The sequence below is a fragment of the Syzygium oleosum genome, unplaced genomic scaffold (assembly GCF_021117445.2).
Source record: "Syzygium oleosum isolate NSW1041296 unplaced genomic scaffold, Sole_v2.1 Sole_v2.04, whole genome shotgun sequence".
In the NCBI taxonomy this organism is placed as follows: domain Eukaryota; kingdom Viridiplantae; phylum Streptophyta; class Magnoliopsida; order Myrtales; family Myrtaceae; genus Syzygium; species Syzygium oleosum.
In genome coordinates, this window is record NW_026607488.1 from 18,317 (window position 1) to 43,237 (window position 24,921).

The 24,921-nt window shown below is 37.8% G+C and overlaps 1 protein-coding gene and 1 non-coding gene across 3 annotated transcripts; one reads left to right on the forward strand and one right to left on the reverse strand.

Annotated features, from left to right (window-relative positions):
- The first annotated feature begins 1,122 nt into the window (after window positions 1–1,122).
- Window positions 1,123–18,487, forward strand: LOC130137957 (probable RNA-dependent RNA polymerase 3). Of its 2 annotated transcripts, XM_056310705.1 has the most exons (15): window positions 1,125–1,656; window positions 2,392–2,554; window positions 2,634–2,763; window positions 4,666–4,740; window positions 5,509–5,674; window positions 6,828–7,002; window positions 7,084–7,171; window positions 7,274–7,420; window positions 8,325–8,381; window positions 8,474–8,545; window positions 9,302–9,408; window positions 14,379–14,527; window positions 14,798–15,020; window positions 16,073–16,298; window positions 18,182–18,487. In XM_056310705.1, the coding sequence occupies exons 1-15, from the start codon at window positions 1,320–1,322 to the stop codon at window positions 18,329–18,331; spliced, it is 2,265 nt and encodes a 754-aa protein (XP_056166680.1). In that variant the 5' UTR covers window positions 1,125–1,319; the 3' UTR covers window positions 18,332–18,487. The 2 variants fall into 2 exon arrangements, with proteins under 2 accessions (XP_056166681.1, XP_056166680.1); XM_056310706.1 differs by lacking the exon at window positions 18,182–18,487 and having other exon boundaries at window positions 1,123–1,656; window positions 16,073–18,172.
- Window positions 18,488–21,363: 2,876 nt separating this feature from the next.
- On the reverse strand, window positions 21,364–21,565 carry LOC115664111 (small nucleolar RNA U3). Its single transcript, XR_004003537.1, has one exon. It is a non-coding gene; the product is annotated as a small nucleolar RNA U3 (small nucleolar RNA).
- Window positions 21,566–24,921: the final 3,356 nt, after the last annotated feature.

A 24,921-nucleotide genomic window follows, 5' to 3' on the forward strand; every position in this document is an offset into this window, starting at 1 on the left:
GGCAGGGTTCGTTGGGATCCATCAAGGCCAAGCCTAGGTCCAAAGATGCCGAGTCCATAGAAGTTGGGCTCGGGATACCCGACGCCATGGCTAGGGCCTAGGACTCCGGTACCATTGCCCAACTCCCGAAACCCCCGGCTGGCTCCACAAAGATCGGATTCGTGAACCCAGTGCTCATGCTCGGATCTCTAACACCCGGGCTCAAGTCCATTGAGGTCGGGCTTAGGTCTGTAGCGCTTGGGCTCGAGACCTCACACTAGGGACCAGATCTCGAGCCTGAGTCCATCAAGGCTGGGATCGTCACTCCGGTGCTAGTGCCTAGGTCCCCGGCACCCTGGCCAATGTTCATTGAGGCCGAGCCCAGGCCTTGGCACTCGGGCCCGGGACCTCGGTGTCTATACTCATGTTCATTGATTCCGAGCCAAGGATCTTGGTGCTTGTGCTCGAGACCCTAGTGCTCGGGCCCGCGCCTAGGTTCATCGAGGTTGGGCTCGTGTCTATCAAGGTTGGGCTCGTGTCTATCAAGGTTGGCCCCAAGACCTCAGTGCCTGAGCCTAGTTCCCTGACACCGGCGCCTCGAGACCCCGAAGCCCGTGCATCGGTCCCCTGTGCCTAGGTTGGGGTCCAACGAGGTTGGACCTGGGATCCTAGTACCCGTACCCTGTTACCCGCTATCAATGTGAAAATTACTAAAGTTTGAATAATGTATGTCTATTTAAGGAATTTTGATTTCCTTACCAAATAACAAAAAAATATTTTTCATTTTATTTTCAAGTTTCAAATAACGGAAAAATATTATCATTCTCTAGAAAAAAATTTCGCAGTTTTCGTTAAATAAATGGAGCTTTAATCTAAATCTTGCGGCAGATATGGTTTGATTTCTTCATAAATCGAAACACTTGGAACTTTTATGATATGTCAATTTCGGCACGAAAAATTCATATTTAATTTTTTTCGTAATTTTGAATTTTGGGGGCTGTTCTGAACTTTTGAAATGAAAATCAGTGCAAAAGTTTTTGCTTTCCGAGCGAAAACGGACAAGTGCAATTATCTGCTCCTGGTTTCAGACAAGGACCTTTGACGTGACTCGACCCGACCGGCAACGTTGCAGCATTTCCCCAGTTTCACGCTCCACTCTGCGCTTTCTCCGTACCCAAGCCCCAAAAAGAGAAGGAGAAAATGGAAAGGAGGTGTCGACATTCTCCATTTTGATTTCAGATTTTCCCCGGAAAATTCGAACACCGTCTCTCCGTCGCGATCGATCAAGCTCAGAAACCTCTCACTCACTCTCTCTCTCTGAGACACACTCGTCGATCGCCATGAACGCTCATCCTCCTCCTCCTCCTCCCTCTCCTTCCGCTTCGCCTTCGGGGATGGTGCCGCTTCCTCTTTCCGTCGAGGACGCGATACGCCGAATCTGCACTGATCAGAACCAGCCTCCCCCGAACGCGTCGACTCGGAGGAAGCTCGCGTCGCTCAACGAAGAGGCCGCGCTTCGGGTCCTGAGGTCGACCGCCGCGACGAAAATCAAGTGGTCCATCGACGGTCTGATCTCCCGCATCATCGAAAGCGGCACCGGCGCCGGCGCCGGCTCTTGTGCCTCGCCGTCTCCGTCGAAGATCGCTCGCATGTCCTTGAATGATCAAAGTCCGGCCCGTCAGTGATGTTCTTTTTCGTGGAGCTTTCGTTCTCTTTTTTTCTTTTTTTTTTTGGTTGTGTGGAGGTCGTGCTGGTGATTTTTGTGCTTGTAATTCGGAGAAATTAGAGCAATATGGGACGGTCAATCATCGCAAATTTGGAAGTTGCGTTGTTAATAACAACTTGTTATCACCATTTGCGGTGTCAACATCTTGTTTAGATTATCCGATTTGATTCGTTTTGGAGAATTGACATGTTCGGAGGGACGATAGTGACTGGTGAGCAAAGACATAACTGTTGCATGAGGTGACGCAGCCTCTCGTTTTTATATGATAGTTTTTTTTTTCTATTTTTGTGATGAGAGCGACTGAACTATATGTTTTTGTTGTACTATCGCCTTTGTTTGCCGGTGTTTATTGTTAGGAAATGGAAAACTTGCTTCCTACATGTCATGTTTTGTCTTCCTATGTATAATGATGAACATGGATTGTTCAAAGTATTCTCAATGTATACGTAAAAGAATCTGCTGATACGGTGGTTTTCCTTGTTTTATGTTCACTGTCCTGTTTTTGTGGTGAGAGTGACGGAATCGTATAAAATGGCCTCTGGTTACTTGTGTTTGTGTTTGGAAATTGAAAAAGAAGAATAATGCTCTAAACTGCATCTTCTTTTCATCTTCCGGCGCTATTTGTCCAGCAAGAGTGTTTGTTCAAAGTTTGTACAAAAAATTTGAGCTGGGTATTCTTCTGCTAGACAATGGATTGGGAAGCTCTCCTGTGCGAGATCAACAGATTGGAAGTCCGAGACTTCTTCCGAGTTTGCAAAATTGGAATGGACAAGCAGTTAGCCCCCACATGAAGGCGTTGAGCGAACTGGAGTTTAGAAAAGCATTTCTCATTCTAAACTACATTGGGGAGTAAGTTCTCTTCTTAGTTGCTCTGTCTGAATGTTGTCAGCTCTGCATTTTGAGAGTATTGGGCTGCTATTTTATGCAGAGGAAATCTTGAAGATGCCATAGACAGCGATAGGATTCGACTGCTGAAAGATCTCAGAATGATCGAATTTGAGGAAGCAGTCTGGAATGCCATTGGACGGTTTCGTGTCAAGAAAGATGACCGTTGTAAGGTAACCTTTAGAAGCGATTCATTGGTGCATAGTTTCCAAAACTAGTCCCTTCTTTTCATTTTGGAAATTGTCCCTCAATTGTTAGGAGGCAGATTGTTATGAAATGACTTGGAGCATGGATCACTTTGATATGTGGATTAAAATTGGAAACGTGGAATGGTATTATTTAGGAAAGTGATACGAGAGGCATTGGCCATTATAATATATATAATTTGAGCATGATATGCTTGCCAGATGATTTGGTAAAATGACCTAAATTAAAAAACTCGTCTGATACATATTATAAATATTTGATAAAATAATGGCCAAAATACACAAATGTGCGTGCATGCGCGCCTGAGAGAGAGAGAGAGAGAGAGAGAGAGAGAGAGAGAGAGAGAGAGAGAGAGAGAGAGAGAGAGAGAGAGTATCTATACATATTTATATGTAAATATGGAAGTGTGCTTATTATTACTATACAATGCTAGAAATGTTCATGCAAGTGTTTAATTGCAAATTTACTGTAAAACAGGATGAGTATTGTAGATCACGTATCATGAGGGAATTAATGATGGTTTGTGTAGTATTCCATTATATTGTCTCTAACATCTTGCAATGGATGATGGGAAGTAAAAACCTGTGTTCTGATGTGTATAATTAATTGTTAGTTTAGAAATGAGTGAGGAAAGAGTGGTTAGTTTGAGGTTGCATGGACATATAATCTCTTAATGCAACGATCCTTATGTGTTGGAATGTGGTAATGGGAATTTTTTTTTTATCATTTGATTTGGGAACATGATGGCAATGCTGCTCGGTTGAGATGATTATACCCCATATAAATAACTATAGGTGAACAGTACCAATAGAGCTTAAGGTTTGTTGCATTTTGTGGTTTTTTCTCTCACATATTAAATTGAGCAGTACGATTCATAATGTTTCTAATTTAGATGTTTAGCGCATCACACTGCTCGCAACACCTTAAGGACAAAAGAGTGCTTGACATTAGCATTTGCACGTCACTAGGGTTTTCTTTTATCAAAAAAGTCTTAAATGAATGTGATCCATTTTGTAATTTCTTCTGAAAATCCAGAATAATTGGACAAGAATGATAAGCCACGGTGCTTGTTTGGCAAGGATGAAGCTTTTTCGTGAGAATTGTGGTTGTTGAACTTATCACTAATGCATAATGGGTTGCGTAGTATGTGGCATTTAACAACTAGAAGAATCACTTTCATCACTATTGAAATTTTTTTTTGCTCGCATGCATGGATGTGGTGTGGACACTCTCTAGCTGTGTATTGTCTCTCTATGTCAGCTCTCATGGCGGTTTCTCCACTTTTCTTGTAATAGAGTCCGTTTTTTGTTGTCTCCACAAGCTCCTCATGTATATAATATGTTAGAATAGCAAAGAAGTCAGCCATTTACTTCATCTTTTTTCATATTTGGATTTCTTTGTTTGACTAAACAAGTTAAATTTGCAGATATTTTTAAAGAGAATGAAAGGCCTAACCTCTTTTCACTTGTCAATGCCAATATTAAAAAAAATAATAAAAAATTTCATTAATTCCATTACATCTCTCATTCTAGGTGCCTGTAGAATAAACATGATGACATCTTAGTTGAAACTGATCTCTTGGACTAATTGGTGCTAAATTTTATGTTTAATGTACAAAACTTAATTCTGAACTTTTTATCAAGCAATGTTAGGTATTAACCGTGGTAGTTAGAGATACTTGAGCTTAGGAATACATGGTTCTGGAACAAATTATGTATGTGTTAATTTTATTTTATTTTGAAGTGGAAAGGGATAAAATATCCAAACTTTTTGAAGATTATTCTAGTTATCTATCCTAATATTCTTAATAATTCTGATTAATGTGTCACCTGAAACTTTTTTGGTGTTTATGTTGTTGCTGCTTTCAGCATGTTGACTGGGATTCTGGAAGGACACACTTCTACCATTGTCATGTTTCACCTCAGGGGTGTTATCGTTTTAAAGTAAGTTTCTTGGCTTTTATCTTGAACATATACTATAAGACTTGAATTCTGACTCTTAGGTTATATCAGCAATGGCTCTTTCTTCCCAACTAAGTTGTGGAAATGATTTTTCCAGAGAGTGGGATTAGTGCATCACTTAGTCTCCTTTTCCTCTTTTCGCACTCACCCTGTATATTGTAGTTATCAGCATGCGTAATTTACATGGAATAAATTTGAGTTTAATTTAGCAAATGGGTGATCTGTTAATTGAAAAGATTGTAAGTGGCATTGGTTGGTGCACCTTGGCAGAATGCCGACTCGCATCTTAATCACTGCGTTTTCTGTATTTGGCTCTTGCTGCTTTGAAGTTGTCTAACACTGGGTTGGTCATCTGATATATTAATCTTGATATGATCAAGTCATTTAGAGAGGAAAAATGCAATAGAACAATGTGCTTTGAAGTTGTGTTCTTTACTACCATAAAGAATGTGTTTATTTTTTCTTCCATGCCATCTGTTTATTTCACTGGTCAGCTTCTTCTGGTGCCGAAAAGAAATGTGGTTTGACTTTTTGGATCCTGGTATCAATTGCCCAAGGGCATTTGGTAAGCATAAGAAGGTTCTAATTATCAAAGTAGTGATTACACGTATTACAAGTAAAGCAATGCATTTGGATATTACAGAGTTTGCTTATTTGGTTGTTAAGAAAGTTCCCTACTGGCACTTTTGAACAAAATCCTTATTATTTTAGCTTCTTAATGATGATGCTCGAGACTGTGTGCGCATTCAGGGACCTTACCTTAATAAGACGAGAACACTTCTACAAAAGGCATTAGGAGATGAGAATGTTCTCCTTGTCAAGTTGGCAGAAGAGATGTCGGATGATACTCTTACTATGTATAGAAAGATTGCAAAGGAAGGGATTCCTGTTGGTTTGCGTCGATACAAGTTCTTCGGTAATTTTCATTGCTTGTGCTCTTTGTGTGCGGTTTTGTTCGTTGTGTGTATGTTCTTAAGCTTTTATTATGATATTTATCAGAAGATGTGAATTTTTGAGCAATTTGTATCATCAAATAAGACAACCATGATAAAAGGAATCAGAAAAATCGGTCATGATATTGTATTATGGCTTGCATTTGGCTAATGTATAAATTGTTGACAGCTCTCCACTGTTATTTAATGTTGAAATGGAAAATATAGCTTCACACAAGCATGAGTTTGCAGTTTGCTTGTAGTCATTTATTCTTTTGTTCCACACTCCCTTTGCTTTTTCTCTCTTTGGGAAATGTAGATTTTGTTTGGAATGACCTTTCCTATTAACTCTTAGTTTTATAAAATCTTGTTGATCTCACAATGTTGACATGCATAGTCATTACATGTAACTTTTCAGAATATACGAATGTTGACATGTATACTCATTACAATTTTTATATAGTATTAAAAAAACAATTCTTTTTTCCATTTTCAAAATTTCAGAGCAAATCTAAAAGCATGAAAATGAAATTTCGTAAGTGTAGATGTATACTTATGTGCATTATGTATTCATTTACTGTCTGCTTGAACTCTTGGGACAAGCAGCTTCCCAGCATTATATGAGAGCACAAGTTAAGAATTCAATCTTATTGTTATTTTGCCAAAATTTCTGTATTGTCTTTAATTTGTTGGGAAAACTTGTATCCTAATTAGATGAATCTTGGTTGTAATCATGTTTCTTGTTTTCCATTCGACAATGATTTTACCCATCCATGTTCCTAAGTAAAGCGCGGGAGTGGGGATTCCTTGCCTCTGCTAGCTTTTGTCTTTTGACACTATGCAATACGCAATACTCTTCCCCCCGGTCTGTATACGTTTTCTGGACATTTTTTATGCTCGGCTTGCGTCTAGAACCAGATGCGCAGTCATGATAATTGCATCAGCACATACAAGCGTTCATATGTTGGTAATCTTGGTTTCTATTTCACAAAGTATTTTTCCGTTTTTCTTTTGTTATTAATTGTATGGCATGCTTAACGGAGATTTGTTTCATCTTAGTTTTTGGAGCCTCGTTTGTTGCAATAAGAGCTTAAATACATGTTCAACTGCCAATAAATCTTTCATCCTTGCTGATAGTGTTTAAGGATGGAGGCAAAGAAGAGAAAAAAAGAGACCCTACTACATCCTCTGTGAGGTGTTACTTTGTTTGCATGGAGTGTGAGGCACTTAAAGAAAAGAAAACAGTACATGAAGCGAGATGCTTCTTCATGCATGCACACACAGTGTCCAGCGTATCCCGCTACATGATACGGTTCGTTACTGTAGAAGATTTTCATCTGAACTTTGCATGAACTATATTATATCCTAATGACGTGCATCTGCTAATAAACAGGTTGTCTCTTATCTTGTCCAAGACCGTTAGCTTGGAAGTTGACTGTAATCGAGTGACGATTGAGAGCATTAAGGATAAGGATTGCAAGGTGTTATCTTTTGATTATTTCGTGAATGAAAACTTGGTGTCATCTAAAGGTATTCTTTTAGTTCGCTCCAATGCTTAGTATGGTCAATTTCCTGTCTAATAGCAGGATAAAGAGGGAAATTCCATCTATGATAAGAACGGAAAACCACTTATACATACTGATGGAACTGGATTTGTTTCCGAGGACATAGCTTTGAAGTGTCCTGGAAATATTTTCAAGGGAAGAGGTGTGATTGCTCCTGCTTTTAAGGTTTGTGACCTGTGGATATGGGCTATCATATTAATGGTATCTTCGTCTTGCTATGCAAGAGAAACTGATCTTCAAAAATAATGACGACGATAAAAAAGGAAAACTGGTAGTACGTAATGACGTCATTTGTGGTTAATTGTGGGTTATATCTTTAGATGGTATAGTCATGATGACACTGTAATGGCAATACTACATTTGGCAAATAGGATGATGCTGTCTGGGTATGATGAATTACTGGACTGTCTAGTAATAGTAGTATTTTGTTTAAGGGATGCAATCCCTGGAATTAATTTGAACAAAATGCAGATCTAAGCAGTACACAATGTGAATTTGCAGCTTAGGTGTTGCAGATCGCAGTTTGGTGAGTTGTTTTTACTGCAAAAAAAGCATTGTTAATCGATCCTATTGTGATCAATTTCCTTCTTACATGTAAAGTGAAGATATCTTTTCATAAGCCTTGAGCAGTCACCTTTGTGTTTAATGCCTTTATTGATATCGTTAGTGACTAATGTTTTCAAAGTACAGTAATTATAAAGTTATGGATTTTTTGCCTCTGTTCAACTATTTTAATTTCGTATCTTTCTTTAGGCCTTTCTTTCCCTCATTCAAATGGACGTGTTTTAAAGGTTAGTCACGAGTAGAAGAATTGAATTAAACTAAGCCCGTTCCTTTCTGGGGAGTTCTTTGAGATATTTTTAGTGCCACGGGGTCCACAAGAATGCGTTGCTTTCTTCCCTTCTATTGTGCATTATTTAGGGAAAAATTGTTAAGAAGGCATATGACTGAATACATATTTGTCTTGTCTCTCATTTATCTAGTTTTAATTTAATTTCCTAGAAGTTTGTATTTATAGCTGTTCTAGATGCTACTTGCCTATGATTTGGTCATTTTTCTGTTATCCTAGAGATTTGCTGGCTGCGGCGACGATGAGCAGATACCTAGGGAGGGCATCTGTGATCCGGTAGTTGATGGAGATTTTTTTTGTGTGCTGGTGCTTGATTATCGTACAGTATGTGCAGGTTGAACTTTTTGCTCTTTAAACTTCTCTTGCAGCCTTTGCTGATTCAGTGCCGTCTATACAATGATGGTAGAGCCGTCAAGGGAACTCTTCTCCTTGATAAGCAAGTAAAGATTTTGCTATATTATGCTGTTTTCTGTTCTGAATATTGGAGTGCTGTTTTCTGTTCTGAATATTGGAGTGTTGTCATTTCCTGTCATGTACTTCTGCTTTGAATTTATTTAATATTTTAAAAACTAGAATTTTCTCTTACAAAGTCCTATATTTAATAAAAAACAATGTGGTATAAATTGCTGGAAGTGAAATTGATCTTTTCATTCTTCCTTTTTGATATCAAACATGTGTTGGTCCTCCAATTTTATTAGCAAAATAAGATAAATATTTTTATGTAAGATTTACTAGGTTTTCATGCTATTTAATTATTCTCCAGACTGGTTTCACGAGCCCGAATCAAATTTGTTTGGTGGTTGACATGAATGAAATTTGCTCTCCCAACTTCATTTATGCTGCTTTTAGCTATAATGTATCAGTATGAGAGTGCAATAGAAGTCTCATGTGTTCTGGTGGGCTTTTCCTCCATCCATCAGTGCTCATAAGAGGAAGCAAAAAAGGAATGCTGTTCATAAAGCCGGTCATGTTATGCAGAAAATTGTTCAGATCATTGATGTTGTTAAAGTGTTTTGGTTGCTTAGGAAAATCCACATTGCACTATTGAGTATCGTTTCAGCTTTGAGCTCTAACTGTGAGTCTAGTTATTAGTTTTGCAGCTGCAATAATTCTCTATATTGCGATTTATTTCATTGTTTCTATCGGTTCATATATATCTTCCATTCTGATTGTTTTGTTTGAATTTTGATCTGTAGCTCCCCCCTCATACAATTCATATTCGACGGTCGATGATCAAGGTTAAAAAGGACCCTAAGCTTTCAGATATCAGGACCATTGAATCACTGGAAATAGTAAAAACAAGGTACAACCAGCATATTTTGCCAGCAAGCTATTATTGGCTTAATTAACTCTCTGAGGTTCTTATGGCACCTTCGACCCTAGTACTGTGATCACAGTGTTATCTGTGGGTTTGTTGCCCTGCTATACTTCTGAGTTGTTGATTATTATGTTAAGATTTTCCTTTGCGGTTAGCTGGTTAAAAGACCCTACAAAAGCAGACTGAAAAGTTAGCTGCTTTCCTGTTCTTTCAGCAGTTTAATTTGAACATGGGACATGTTTTCCTTGTGAACTAATTTAGTAGAGTTGGTAGCTTGTGTATTTGGCCTAGTGCTTTTTAATGTAACTTGAAGTTGAACACATTATATCAGCAAAACCATATATATATATATCGGCTTCCTAGGATGTGGGGATCTAGTCAGTAAAGAAGAAGAGTAGTTTGTTGTCTATCTAGTTTTTTTTTTTTTTGGTCAAGTGTTGACTATCTAGTTTGTTGACTATCTAAAATGTCTTCTTTTAAATACAGATATGTTGTTGTCAAACAAGAACAATGAATGTATTATGTTTTCATAAAATTGCATGAAAATGATATAAAGTTCTAAGATAAAAGTTAAGTATTCTATTACCAGAAATAATATGAAACTAAATAAAAAAAAGAGCATTGTAACTTATATAAAAGCCATAAGCAATATACAAAATTAAAAGTAATAATATTAAACGAACCAGGTGGTAAATTAAGGCGAAAATAGTAAAATAGTAAGAAGAAGTAAAGATATATAACAAAAACAGACCAACCACAGGCGGTATAACCTGCCGATTGTGGAGTATATAGCTGTAATATAAATTGCAATTAAGAAAGATTACTGATATTTAAATAATATTGAAAGATTACAAGTGCAAAAGCATATAAAAGGCTCTGTATTCTCAGATCATGAACAAGATCTGGAACATAAGGTGTTACAGGGATGGTATGAAACTTTCAGATGTATGGCTTCTAGGAATGAAAGTGAAGATATTCAAAGGTAGATCTGGGTGAGAGATATGGACAGATTGAGATATAATCTCTCTTATTTTCAAAAGGAGAAAGGTTTCTTTGGAGAAAGGCTTCTCTAGATATCAGACTATTTTCTGAAAAGAACTCGATGCCCTCTTCAGATTGAAGAGTTCAGGTTTTAAAGGCATCTTGGTCATTGTGGAGAGGGTTCACGGGACCTTACTGTAGTGAACAGTAAAAGGTAAAAGTGTTATAAAAGTAGTTAGACATAAAAGTTGACAGCTATGAGCTTCTTTCGGCTCCTTTGTCATCATTTCAAAATCTGGATATGGATTCAGGAGGGTCCTCTTCTTCCTCTTCTTCATCCTTGACATCTCCCCATGTGATATCGGGTATGCCTGGTATACCATAGCAGTCGTCTTCATTGGAGTTTTCACTATGATGAGAATGGGAGGAATTTGAATTTTCAAGTTGAGAAAGGGCTTGTTTTAGCATTCCTGCTAATTGTTGATGAGACGTAGCAGATGCTAGTTTTGACAGAACGAACCTTTTATCATGTAGAAAGGGAGTGATATTATTTGGATTGATTGGGCTAGGGTTTCTGTTATGCAACCATTCTGTGACGGCTTGTTCAGCAATTCTATCCCAGAATTTAGAATCGGCCTACCATTTGACTTTAAATCTTCTGATGAGAACGATAGTGTTCGAATCTACGGATTTTCTATAGTTAAAATTCCATGTTGTGACCCATGATACTTCAAAATATATGAAAAAGAGCATCAGCTGTGGAAATCAGACTTTATTTGAAAGGGGTGCAAATTGGTTGGAGAATATTTTGTAACTGGGTTGCACCCATGGATGGAGGATTTCAACAATGGGACCAAAATGTTCCCACCATCTGATGAACAAGAAAGGAACTTGTCTAATATCAAAGTTTTCAAAGTAAAACAGCCAAGTATGGGTATTGTTGGCATTTTTTCTGAATAAAGTATTCCACCAAGCTTTTTGGTAATCAAAATATGAGTATGAGGATTTGTATGGAAGTGGTTCGTTGATTTTGACCTCAAATTTCATCATGGTTGTAGGATGGGGTTTCCACTGAGAAGGATGAATAATTTTATGGATTCTTACTGTGGAATAATTAATATGGGTTTTGTTAGAAAAATGTTTAATGGTGACGGATTTGTTTATGTCAAAATCTTTTCATAAAACTCATTTGTTTTGTAAATATCATGAGGAACATAATTAAAATTTTCAGAAAACATATTTTTTGCTAATATGTAAGGGTTCTCATGATAAAATCCATTTTCAACTGTACTTACATTTTGGTATACAGTTTTTCGAATGAAAACAGATTTTTGTTTTTGAGGGGTTGCCTGAGTTGGCTGAATAACCACCTCACTAGAAATTTGTTTTCTTATTGCCTTTTGATTGGCTATAGGGATGGGAGAAGGATCCACACTTACCATTGATTGTTTTGGTGACTGATTATTGAAGGCTGCTTGAAGAAGTTTGATTGCTTCTTCATGAGATAGTTTAGAAATATCAAAGGATACAGGTTCTTTGGTAACCTGATTTGATATGGTAGTGATATTCAAAGATGATTCAGCAGGTTGTACTGCTTGAAGCCAGGTCCCAATATTGGTTAGGCCGGAGGGTTTTTTCTTTGGGGTTTCGGCAATTTCTTTGCCCGTCTCTTCGGTAGGTTTGTTGGGAGGCATTTTACCTGTAAAAATTCTCTTGTGAGAAAATCAGATAAAGAATTTGTAATACCATTTATGAATTCAATATCAAAATCAAAAATAGATATTATGGCTTGCCATCTGGCAAAAATTTGTTTTGAAGCGATATTCTGAACTGCTAAAACAAGCCCTTTCTCAACTTGAAGATTCAAATTCTTCCCATTCTCATCATAGTGGAAACTCCAATGAAGACGACTGTTATGGTATACTAGGTATACTCGGTATCGGATGGGGAGATGTCAAGGATGAAGATGAAGAGAAAGAAGAGGACCCTCCTGAATCCTTATCTAGATTTTGAAATGATGACAAAGGAGCCGAAAGAAGCTCATAGCTGTCAACTTTTGTGTCTGACTACTTTTATAAAAGCATCACTCTACACTTTTACCTTTTACTGTTCACTACAGTAAGGTCCCGTGAACTCTCTCCACAGTGACCAAGATGCCTTTAAAACCTGAACTCTTCGATCTGAAGAGGACTATCGAATTCTTTTCAAAAAACCGTCCGATATCTAGAGAAGCCTTTTTCCAAAGAAACCTTTCTCCTTTTGAAAATAAGAGAGATTATATCTCAACCTTTCCATATCTCTCACCCAGATCTACCTTTGAATATCGTCACTTCCATTCCTGGAAGCCACACATCTGTAAGTTTCATACCATCCCCGTAACATCTCATATTCCAGATTTTGTTCATGATCTGAAAATATAGAGGCTTTTATAAGCTTTTGCACTTGTAATCTTTCAATATTTGCACTTGTAATCTTTCGATATTATTTAAATATTAGTAATCTTTCTTAATTGCAATTTATATTACAGCAATATACTCCACAATTGGCAGGTTATACTGCCTGTAGTTGGTCTGTTTTTATTATATATCATTACTTCTTACTATTTTACCATTTTCGCCTTAATTTACCACCGACATGGTTGCTTTAATATTATTACTTCTAATTCTTTTTTTGCTTATGGCTTTTATATAAGTTACAATGCTCTTTCTTTTATTTAGTTTCATATTATTTTTGGCAATAGAATACTTAACTTTTAGGGAAAATACCACCAAAAACTCCAAACTATGCCACTTGTGGTAAATTTACCCTGAGCTTTTTTTTGTGACACGAAAAATCCCAAACTATGCCACTTGTGACACATTTACCCCACAATACTTTGGTCCATAGGCATTTTCGTCTTTTTCCTTTTTCTGTTTTTTTTCCTTTTTTTTTTCTTTTTTTCTCTCTCTTTCCTTCGCCGGCCATGGCGGAGGGAAGCCGGCTAGGGCGACCCTCACCTGGGCGGGCGATGAAAATGGAAAGCGATGAAAATGCCCATGGGTCAAAGTATTGTGGGGTAAATGTGTCACAAGTGGCGTAGTTTGGGATTTTTTGTATCACAAAAAAAAGTTCAGGGTAAATTTATCACAAGTGGCATAGTTTGGGGTTTTTCGTGTTACAAAAAAAAGTTCAGGGTAAATTTATCCCAAGTGGCATAATTTGGGGTTTTTGGTGGTATTTTCCCTAACTTTTATCTTAGAACTTTATATCATTTTCATACAATTTTATGAGAGAAACTCTTCCTGATAGATGTAGCCCAAGAGGGGCCCATTGGGAGTTTTTGAGGTACATAAAACTCAGTATGACCATTGTGGCCTACCTTGTGATGCTGATGCTGTGACTCCTTGACAAGAATCTTCAATTGTATCAAACGAAATGTGTGGAACAGTCTATGCGCTATACCCAACAGAATAAGAGGTCCGTTGTACCCCTAAAACTGAGAATTTGAGACTTCTGATCATTTACTTTTATGAATATTAGGCATTAGACGTGTGGCCTTCTTTGAAAAGTTTGCCACAGCATAGGCCTTTTTTGGCATTTTACCTTCATAGAGTGGAGTGTACTGCAGAAATATTGTATATAATACACTGAGTCCTACTGTCTGGTTAGAGACACCATGGATTTTGTGAAGCCAATCTATCAACTATATCCTAATTTTGTCGTTAATTTTTTTTAAGATGATGTCAGCAGATTGGAAAAATGTGATGCTTTGGATGGCTGACTTTTAAAATGCCAATTGTAGATTCAACTTAGAATGTTGATCATGATTCAGTCTTTATCAAATCTTATGGGTTTGAAACTGGCTGGAATTCTTAACAGTTGAATTCAAGATTGCATTATGGAGAATTAGTAAATCCTGTTGCTTTTTGTTTGGAGCTTTTTCTGCCATCAAAATTCCGGAGGAAGTTATTAGACCTTGGTCCTCATCATTGCAGCAATAAACCAAAGCCTGCGTGTCTTTCAAAGACTTTGATTGCACTTTTAAGCTATGGCGGGGTCCCGAAAGAATTTCTTTTGGACTTGCTGGAGAGTGCTCTGGGAGATGCAAATAGTGTCTTCTCTAGTAAACGAGCGGCTTTAAGAGGTAGTATTCTTCTGAACATTTGGACTGTTGAAATATTGTCTGTTCTTAAAACAGTCCAAAAAGAGATTTTCTCTGATTTGTTTTTCTTTCTCTTTACTTGGATTTGCTTCTTTTATTTTTCTTGATCCGAAATACGCATAAGTATAAAAGGCCATCTCTGTTCATCTTTGGTGCTTTTACTTCCTGTGGGTGCACATTTCCTTCAATTGCTATTTGATGTGTAATCATTTTGCCTTTTGTTTTCCTTTTGTTCTTTTACTGTATGAGCAGTTTCGGTGAATCATGGTGAGAAGGATGGTTTCATCGCGGCCAGAATGATCTTATCTGGGATTCCTCTGGATGAAACATACCTACAGAATCATCTATCCGAACTGATGCAGGATGAAAAGAAGAGTTTGAAAGGAGGAAGGATTCCTATTCCAGATTCTTACTATCTTATGGGGACAGCCGATCCCACAGGAATTCTTAAAAGTGATGAAGTTTGTATTATCCTGTATGTACTCTTAATCTCATCTTTCTATGTGTGATTGTCATTTAGAATGAGTCCGCTAAAGAAAACTCAAGATAAACAGTCATTTTGTAATATTAATTTCAGAGTGCATCCCTTTGTTTGTAGTGGCTTGGTATGGTTATGGATTAACTTCTAACCATGCTGTAGGGTAAAATTCAAAATTTAGGTTTGCATATGATTTGGCTATTTGACTAAGCTAATGTTGTACTTTTATCCAACTTTAAAGAATTTCAAAGAAATGATTTGAATTCTGTGAGGACCCCATGCAATTGATTCGCCTTTTCAAAGATCATTAAAAAGTTGTATTTTCTATTTCGGAATAGATCTCTTTTGGCAAAATTTTGTCAGTGATCATCCATATTTTGAGATGTATAGAATTTTAGGAGAGTAGTGTGGTCAGGCTGGCAGTTGACATCAAACAATTGGTTTTACCCTCTCCTGGGGGCATGTCCGAGCTAGGAATCCTTTATATCCGGTAGGATCTACTTTCACATTGATTGGTAACTTCATTGTGATCCATTAGAGTATTCTGTTTTATGGGGTGACCAATAAGAGTGTTTTGTCTTATAAGGCGACCGATTAAAAGATTTGTTATTGTTCATGTTTCCAAAGAAAATCATGTTTTATGGTTTAAGTATAAGGTCAGTCTTCACGAGTATTTGATATGCATAGTTTTTTATTTTCGTTGTTAAAATAACCATCATCCTATCCAATTTTTCTCATGCCATTTATAACTGCTTTTGCTTGAGCTTGCCAATTAATAATTGTAGCTATGCTTGTCTGGGGCTTAGATGTTTAATTTAGTTACATGCCTCCATATCTGGCCCTTGGGTTTAAACATCAATCGAGCTATATTGCTTTGGTGACATCCTATCTCTGGTTCTGTTCTTGTTAAACCATGTTTGAGTTTGATACTTACAACTTTGGGGAAAAGCCTTTTCCGAAAAGGTGTGGTTACCTATTGCGCTTTGAAGTTATAATGCTGTTTCAGGTGTCTCCACTTTTTAAATTTTTGCCTTGAATCATCAATGCAGTGACAGTGGACAAATTTCAGGGAAGGTATTAGTATACCGCAATCCTGGTTTGCATTTCGGAGATATTCATGTTTTGAACGCTACATATGTGGAAGCGTTGGAAACAAAAGTTGGAAATTCCAAGTATGCCATATTTTTCCCCACTAGTGGACCGCGCTCCTTGGCCGATGAAATAGCTAGTGGGGATTTCGATGGGGATATGTATTGGGTTTCACGGAACCCTCAGGTTGGTGTTTACATGAGATTTGCTCATTCTTGTTAGATGCCTTGTACTACATTTGGTTGATGTCCTTTGCCAGCTTCATGATGATACCACCCTGGACCCCCTTCCCCTTCCCCCCAAACAAGAAGTTTTTTTACTTTTTTTTCTGCAGTTTCAAAATCCTTTCATGATTTTCCTCTTCTAAGTGAGGTTTTAGTAGTTGGATGGTATTTTTCACCATCCTTTTTTCTCATTAGACAATTTTCCCTTGCTTTACAGTTGATGCATACTGGTCTTCAAACTTATACTCAGAATAGTTGTATGCCATCGTAACTGGGTTCCAACTTGGCTAAGCAGTTGTTATGGAACCCTATCTGGCCAATGGAAGAGGAATTTAATGCTTTATTAGTTAAGTTATTTGAAGTTTAGCGAAAAAAGTTATCTGAAATTCATACATGTTATTTACTATAGTGACAGACCTTTAGGAGAAGATGAGCCCGGACTTAATGCCTGAACGACAGGGAAAACTGTTCATGCTCATGTTTGCATTTATTAGTTTGGCTTTGCTCATAAGCAATGTAAAATGGCCTTTTCAGCCACTCTTTATGCATGTGCCTGTACCTCTTTCGTCTCTTCTTTGGTGTACAAGCCTAAACTTTGAAAGTAACTTCAAAATGAGTTGAAAAACATGACCGACCAACTGGGGCCTTTTATTGGAAGAGGATTGCCATCCTTAATGTCCTTGGATAATTTTTACATCTAAGATGTTTTGCTGTTGCTTTTTCTTGAATCTCTCGGGTAACATTGATTTGACGGAATGGAAATGCAGTCTTTCACTTCTGTTGTTAGCCTGCTGGTCATTTGTCTCTGCATTGTTGTCTAGCACAACAAACAAAAAAGTAAGTAGATCTAAGCCCATTGAATCATCACTATATCCACTATTCTGATATTAACATTTGATAGAGATTAAATTGTAAGAGTGGATCTTTTTTTGTTTCCTATTTATTTGGACCCCCCAAGAATCTGTTGATATCTCTGATTCCATTTTCTTGTTCCTAACACACCTAAGTTGGCAAGGAGATGTTCATTTACATGCTAACTGTCCAAGCCAAGCATCTTAAGAAGGATTGGATCACCTGCCAAAGAGCCAATATAAGAAAGTTTGTTATTTGATTTTGTTGAAGTATTATCCCACATCGATTGACAGCGGGTCCTAAATGCTTTTTATATTCATGTGGTCTCCTTCTACCTAATAGCTTAAGCTTTTGGGTTGGACTTTTTAACATGGTAATGCTATCCCTTTCGCGAATGGGAATGGTAAAAAATTCCATGTGAATGTGCATAGTCAAAATTTCACGTGCTGCTCGTAATTCGGCTTAAACGTGAGTGGGGGTGTTGAAGTATTATCCCACATCGATTGACAGCGGGTCTTAAATGCTCTTTATAGTCATGTGGTCTCCTTCTACCTATTAGCTTAAGCTTTTGGGTTGGACTTTCTAACAGATTTCCAATTCACCGTCTCTCTCGTGTTATTTGTAATCAGTGTATTGGAAATGAAAACATTACCTTATTAAGGAGTGTGGCACTCGTTAACAAGACCCTTTTAAGAATATCTTTGTTATTATATCTTGCAGTTGTAGATACCTAGATCAACCGTCTTTTTTTTTTCTTTTCCATCAAGGGTGAATCATGATTCAATGGCTATGTTCCCGATAATGAACTCGTTGGTGCATCATGTACCATACTTGTTATGTCATTTTGTGAGGCCTACCTTGCAGTGGTTGTCTCGGTAATTGTTTGGCAGTGATGATTGAACTATTTACAAAATTTGTTGATTCAGAATTGCCGAATGATGTCCGTTAAATCTTTCAAACAACCACTTATTGAGCGTGCAATTCATGTGTCAGCTGTTGAAGTACTTTACACCGAGCCAGCCATGGGTATCTGCTTCTGCAGCGCAAGAGATGAACTGCAAGAAGCCAAGTGACTTGTCTTTTGAGGAGTTGGAGAGTGAGTTGATTGATTTATGGTTGAACACTAGATTTAACCCAAGGTAGGCGCTTGAATATGCATTTGCTTTTAGGTCAGTGCCGTAAATCTGAGACTCCATATTCTGGAACTACTTGTGATTGAAGAGAATGATCTAAGAACTTGGGGAAAAAGAAAGTTCTCGCAAATTATTCCCATAAAATACCTCACAGAAATATGAATTTTCCCACCTTTGGCTGCACTTTTAAACTTTAGGTTTTATGCCCAAAATCTACTTTAGTTTGCTTCTTTTCTTTTAAAATTAGAGTCACTAGTATTCAGTGAAAAGCTTTTTCATGAAATTACTTTTCCTTCGAAAGCTTGGACTTAAGTTCTCTGGTTTTAAAGACTTTTTCATTCTTTGAAGGAGGTTAGTCATTTTGGCTTTTAAAACTTCCAGTTATTTTATCAAATTGGTTAAGAAGCTCGACGTTTGCTGTTCCATCAACCTGCTGAATTGCCGTCAATGAAGTGTTATTTATATGTGATGCAATCTCGATATTTTTTCCAAGTACTTTTCATCTGCTTTATGTATTATTTATCTTTGACTGGAGCTACTTAAAAACTAGGCATGTGCCAGTAAGTAGAGGCATAATTTGGTTATTATATTACGTAGGTGAGGAAAGAATTATAGCCTTTTTAGTGTCATCGAGCTGGCTCCAGGTTTTTTCGTCTTAAAATGTCTTGAGATGAAAAATCTGATTCATTATTTGATGATTATTTTGGTGAAAACACAACGTGATCATGAAGATTAAGGTGATCTATTTATGGTGCTTGATCGTGCTGCATATAAGGCACCGCTTGGAAAATTGACATTTTCTATGGTGTTTTCAGTTACACGGTGGGTGTTGCAGCTGATAGTTGGCAGGCATTGATGGATAGTCTTCTAACGCTTGGTAGCAATCAAGCTGATGAAAGACGTCAGGTGGAGAGAAACCTTTGTCAGTTGATTGACATATATTATGATGCCTTAGATGCTCCTAAGAATGGTGGAATAAAGGTTAGTTTCTTATTTTACGTTCCTTTTTATTTAAGTATCGGACAAGATAAGATTTTGAGTCTCTCAATTCTCTTGCATTTGCTTCTATTCTTTACAAGGCTAATGACCTACTTGGTATTATTATTTAGAGCTTACTTTTCCATTTCATGAGCATGCAATAGATACCGAAGTGCTCTGGGGCACGCTTTGCTAAATTTGCATAATTTCATAGTGCTTACTGTGAGTTGGATAAAAACTCTGCGTGATGCATCTTTATTCCTATTTGATGGTAGTTTTTCTTGGAAGTTAACTAGCGACTCTTTCTTTTGTACTGGAGACCAGATTAAAGTTCCCAAACTTTTGAAGGCAGAAACTTTCCCACATTACATGGGAAAGGATAATTCCATTTCCTTTCGCTCCAAATCTATCCTCGGATTGATTTTTGATACGGTAGAATCATACCAGACAGAAAATCCAACCGGCAAAGGTGAGATTTTGTCTTATTCAGTTTTTTCTTACTCTCAAGACCTTTGTGAGTTCGTATGATAAATAATTATAGGAATGGGACAACACATTTAAACTGGTTGCTCTCACTTAGCTCTCCGTACAATATGAAGCCTGGCAATATGTGGATTATCGTAAGTAGAAAGTTGATTTGAGATCATGCCATCAACCTATCGGCCTAAAAAAAGAAAGTACTCTTTCTTGATGGAGTTGGTTGATTAGGATTTTATCCTATCACCGAGTCCCCGAGTTTAATGAACAGATTTTGTGTGTAGTCAAACATTTTCTTCTGCTGGTACTTATTTCTTCTTATAATTTTAATCAACTCCGATTTTCGTTTTTCTTCGTCTTAGCTGTTGAAATTTATGGGGACTGATTTCTTCCCATGAAAATTTTAGAGATCTGGAAGAGCCCATATTTTGATGTGGAAATCCCGAATGACTGCCGAATGGAGTGGGGAAGACGCTACACCGAATATAGAAAGGAGATGGAAGCTGCGCTAAGCCAAGGTGCAGAAGGGAAGGATTGCTCCCCAGATGATGTAATAAAGAAATATAAGCAGATATATTTATCTTGTCTTCTCTTTTATGTTCTCCAGTCTTAGTCAGAACAGTGCTCTGGAGAAACAAGTTACAGAGGACAGAGAAGCTTGTCTTTAGAATACTTCCTGTGAGACCTAGTTTGAGAAGAGAGAGAGAGAGAGAGAGAGAGAGAGAGAGAGAGAGAGAGAGAGAGAGAGAGACGTGGTTTTAGGAAATTCATTTTCGCATAATTCTTCTGGTACAGTTGCTATATGGTGCACCGGATTTCGAAGAGAGCCCGAGGAGGTGGGACGATATTTTCAATGAGGCTCTCGCGATCTATAACATTTCGTACGAGTACGCGACGGGAAGGCATGCTGTGATCGGAGGGAAAGCCATCGGCTTATGCGGATTCGCTTGGAAAGTGGCAGGTCCTGCGCTCTGCAAGATTTATGCCATGAAGCAGGGGCAGAAGTCGATCGTCTGCCTACCCTCAGTTCTAAAGGAAATCTTCAGTTGAAACTTCTGTTTGGCTTTAGCTTAATGTACAATTGTTTATATCCCTCTTATTTATCTTATCCTCCGCAAATCTCTTGTTTTCTACATAACAAAAGACGCCTTTTAGGTTTTTACTGATAGAGGTGATCATTCCTCAGGCCCAACTGGGCCCTAAGGTTGGATTACATTTTCGCTGAACACCACCTATTCTAAGACGTCAAAAGTCTAATCGACAAGTTTCAAGATTTAATAACACTTTTTGAAAGTTTTAGGATTCAATTGCACATTCATGATAAGTTTTAGGATTGTTAATAAACTTATCACCATTTATATTTATGGTTAATATCATGAAAAACCCTAAATTTGTACAACTGTGGTAAATTTATTCAAAATTAATTTTTTGATCACCAAAAACTCAAAATCGGTACATCTGTGATAAATTTATCAACTGTTAGTTTCTGTTAAATTTTATTGTTAAATTGTTGAGTTGGATGACACGTGGGAGTGACGGGTGTATTAGGTTGGTGTTTTTTTTTTGGTAAGGTAAAAGATGGGGGTAAGTATGTTAGATAGCCGTGTGACCATCCCAGCTAGAAACTCCGGCTAGCTCTGATGGATCTAAGCAGAACCCAATAGAGCCGTTAATCATGCTCTGGTCACAAAGCCTTGGTTCATCCACCAGACTTTGGTTCCTGTCTCCTTAGGTCTCAAGGACACAGAGGTACGAGCCTATAGAACAGATCCTATTCAAGTAAAGTCGTTGTATTAGGTTGGTGTTTAATCCTCCGTTTGTCATAAATATATCAATTTGTGATTTTTTGTGATATTAATTAAATATAATGGAAATCAATGGAGGGTGAATTTGTTATAAATATATCAGTTTGGGGTTTTTGATTGTCAAAAAATTAGTTTAAGGTAAATTTGTCAGATGTGTACAGTTTGTGTTTTTTTGTGATATTAACCCTTATATTTAAAATGTTGGGCTCGGGCTCAATCGGGCCGGGTGTTCTTGATAGGTGCCCTGGGACACTTATATTTAAAATGTTGGGCTCGGGCTCAATCGGGCCGGGTGTTCTTGATAGGTGCCCTAAATGTCCCAGGCTCTTGTGGTTCGGGCCAGGCTTGGGTGGGTTTCAAAGGCCCGTACGCACGGTCAATGAACAGAGCTTAATTTCTGAGCCACTCTCAAGTAAATATCTTGTTTTGAGGATGAACTCTCTGTTCGGTGGAGTAAGTCATCAAAAGCGGATTGGACAGAAACATCTGTAATCGAAGAGGAAAAAAAAAAATAATGAATTGCAAAAATATTTTGGCAAAAGCCGCTGATATTGTTGTGATTGGTCCCCTGTTTCGCTCGTCTTAAAAAAGTGCGCTTGATACGTGCAGCGACGAGGTTTAGCCGTTGCATTCGCGTGCTTGTATGCATGCGTGCTTGCACTCGACATCTACCTTAACCCCTTCCGAAGCACACATAACATTGACTACCATCGCCGCTACTCGACACCTGTACTCGAAACTCTCTCTCTCTCTCTCTTCTGTCGGTGAGCTACTAGATCATCGGCCGGCGATGATTGCACTGAGAAGAGCCAGTTCGTCGCTGGTAATGCTCGCAGCAGAACAAGGTCGATCTCTCTTCATCTTCATCTTTGACGGAAACGGATTCCCAAAAATTGCGGAAAAACGGGAAACACATTCTCTAAAACACATTGCAAAACGCGGAAAACGTGCCCATTCTATACTTGAATGACCGATCGAACGAAGCATATTACGTAAACGAACATACCTCTTTGCCACAGATTAAATGCACCTATTGCAGCCTCGAGAGAGAGAGAGAGCAATCCTTCGATTGTCGAGTAAAGTCGCTTTTTGGTTTCAAGTGAGTGAGAGTTTCTGATAGTGAACCAAATCCACTTACAGAACCCACGTTAGTTTTTTTTTTCTCACTTTTGTTCCCACAAAATAACTGCCATTTACGGTTATTTTCTTTCATGGGCTCTTTCAAGGTTAATGGGCTGGGTTAGCCCATCATGGGCGGCCCATTTATTCACAAAACCCATCATCTCTCACTCGCACATGGTTGCCTAAACATAACTCTCTCTTCTTTGCAATGATCATACTAGCAAATAATCTGTGCGACCAGTATACTTCGAAAGCTCGTTGCCATGCATCTGTTAGGAATACATAGCAGCTCAAATTGGGCATAACGTTTTCGAGTAGATATAGTATGCAGTACCCTAGATCAATCAGTCACTTAGTGTCTCGTATATTGTATTCACAACTATGATTTACTCAAAATCATAATTGGTCAACCTGTGAATACAAAAATAGGATGTGACATCATAAATAAATTGATCTTCCTCTTTCCTTAAACCTCTATATTTCATCCATTTCGCTTTCTAGAAATGCCCCATTAGATCGAATCATTCATGACCATTGGCAACACCCTAAGATAGCGAACACTGAATAGAAACTTTGAGAATAAGTCAGAGTCGTGAGGGCACTAAATGAGAAACTTATATCCTCAAGAGTCTCACATGGCATAAAGTTGAGATCAAAACTTTTGCCACTCTTATCGGTCGTCTCATGCATACGTAGTATGAAATACGTATTACGGTTTTAACTCCTTTCCCGTGGAGCGTATGTCTTTACATTCAATACCGTACAGATGATAGTTCAGACATACTCAATGTCTAAACTTGAGTTCACGTATCTACTCTTCTAAAGAATCCATCAGAACTCACATCTGGCATCAAAGACAGATAAAGTAAAATATGTGGACTATTTTACTTTCGGACATAGTAAATGTTATGTCCTCATCTTAGCACTTAGCTAAAGCGGCATTTATATTTCAAGCTTGAGCTCTCGATTATCACCTAGATAATATGCTTAAAATTGTCTCATCTCTATTTATCACACAGTAAATAGAGGCGATTACCCGTGTGAGTGGGTTAATCTTATCTGTCCGACATACTTTCTTGACATAATACACTAAGTATTAAGATGCATAAATATCAAAAAAACTCATAGGCATTAACAATGATATAACAATTTCATTTAAATGTGAACATCAGGGAAATTACAAAATTCAGTACATCAGCATCTACGCAGTCCTAGAGATTTTACATGACCATTGAAAACATCTCTAGGAATTGGCTTCGTCATAGGATCTACTATCATTTTATGCGTAGATATGTACTGCAAGTTCACATCCTTTCGTGCTACCATATCTTTAACAAAATTGTACTTGGTATCTATATGTTTGATCTTGCCATGATATTTCGGATCCTTGGTGTATGCTATCGCTGCTTGACTATCACAATTGACTAACAATGACCTTGTAGCATGCTCAACAACACCTAAATGATCCAAAAATCTCTTAAGCCAAACTCTCTCTTGTACTGCTGCTGACAATGCCACGAATTCGGCTTCCATGGTGGATAATGCTACACATGTTTGTTTCTTACTGCTCCAAGATATGACGCCATTATTCAGTAAGAATGCAAACCGAGAGGTAGATTTCCTTTCTTCTAAATCTCCTCCCCAGTCAGCATCTGAGTAGCTTTCAAGTCGCAGATCCTTTCCTTGATAACTCAAAAAATAATCAGCAGTACCCTTTAGATACCTCATGATTCTTTTGACGGCTTTTCAATGTGCTTGACCTGGATTGGATTGATATCTACTTACCATTCAAACTGCAAAACATATGTCGGGTCTTGTACACATCATAGCGTATATTAAACTCCCAACAGCACTAGCATAAGGAACACGTTTCATTTGTTCCTTTTCTTGTGGAGTCTTAGGACACAATCTACGGCTCAATCCTTCACCTTTTGCAATAGGAATATCCATGGGTTTACAGTCATGCATACAAAATCGTTCAAGAACTTTATTGATATAATAAGTCTCTTGCGAAAGAGACAATAATCTCTTGGAACGATCTGTTGAAATCTTAACTCCAAGAATATATGCAGCTTCACCTATATCTTTCATCTCAAAATTGGACGATAACCAACTCTTAATAGTATTAACCAACTTCATATTACTTCCGGCAATCAGTATGTCATCATCATATAATGATAAGATCACAAATTGATCTTTGGATCCTTTGACATATACG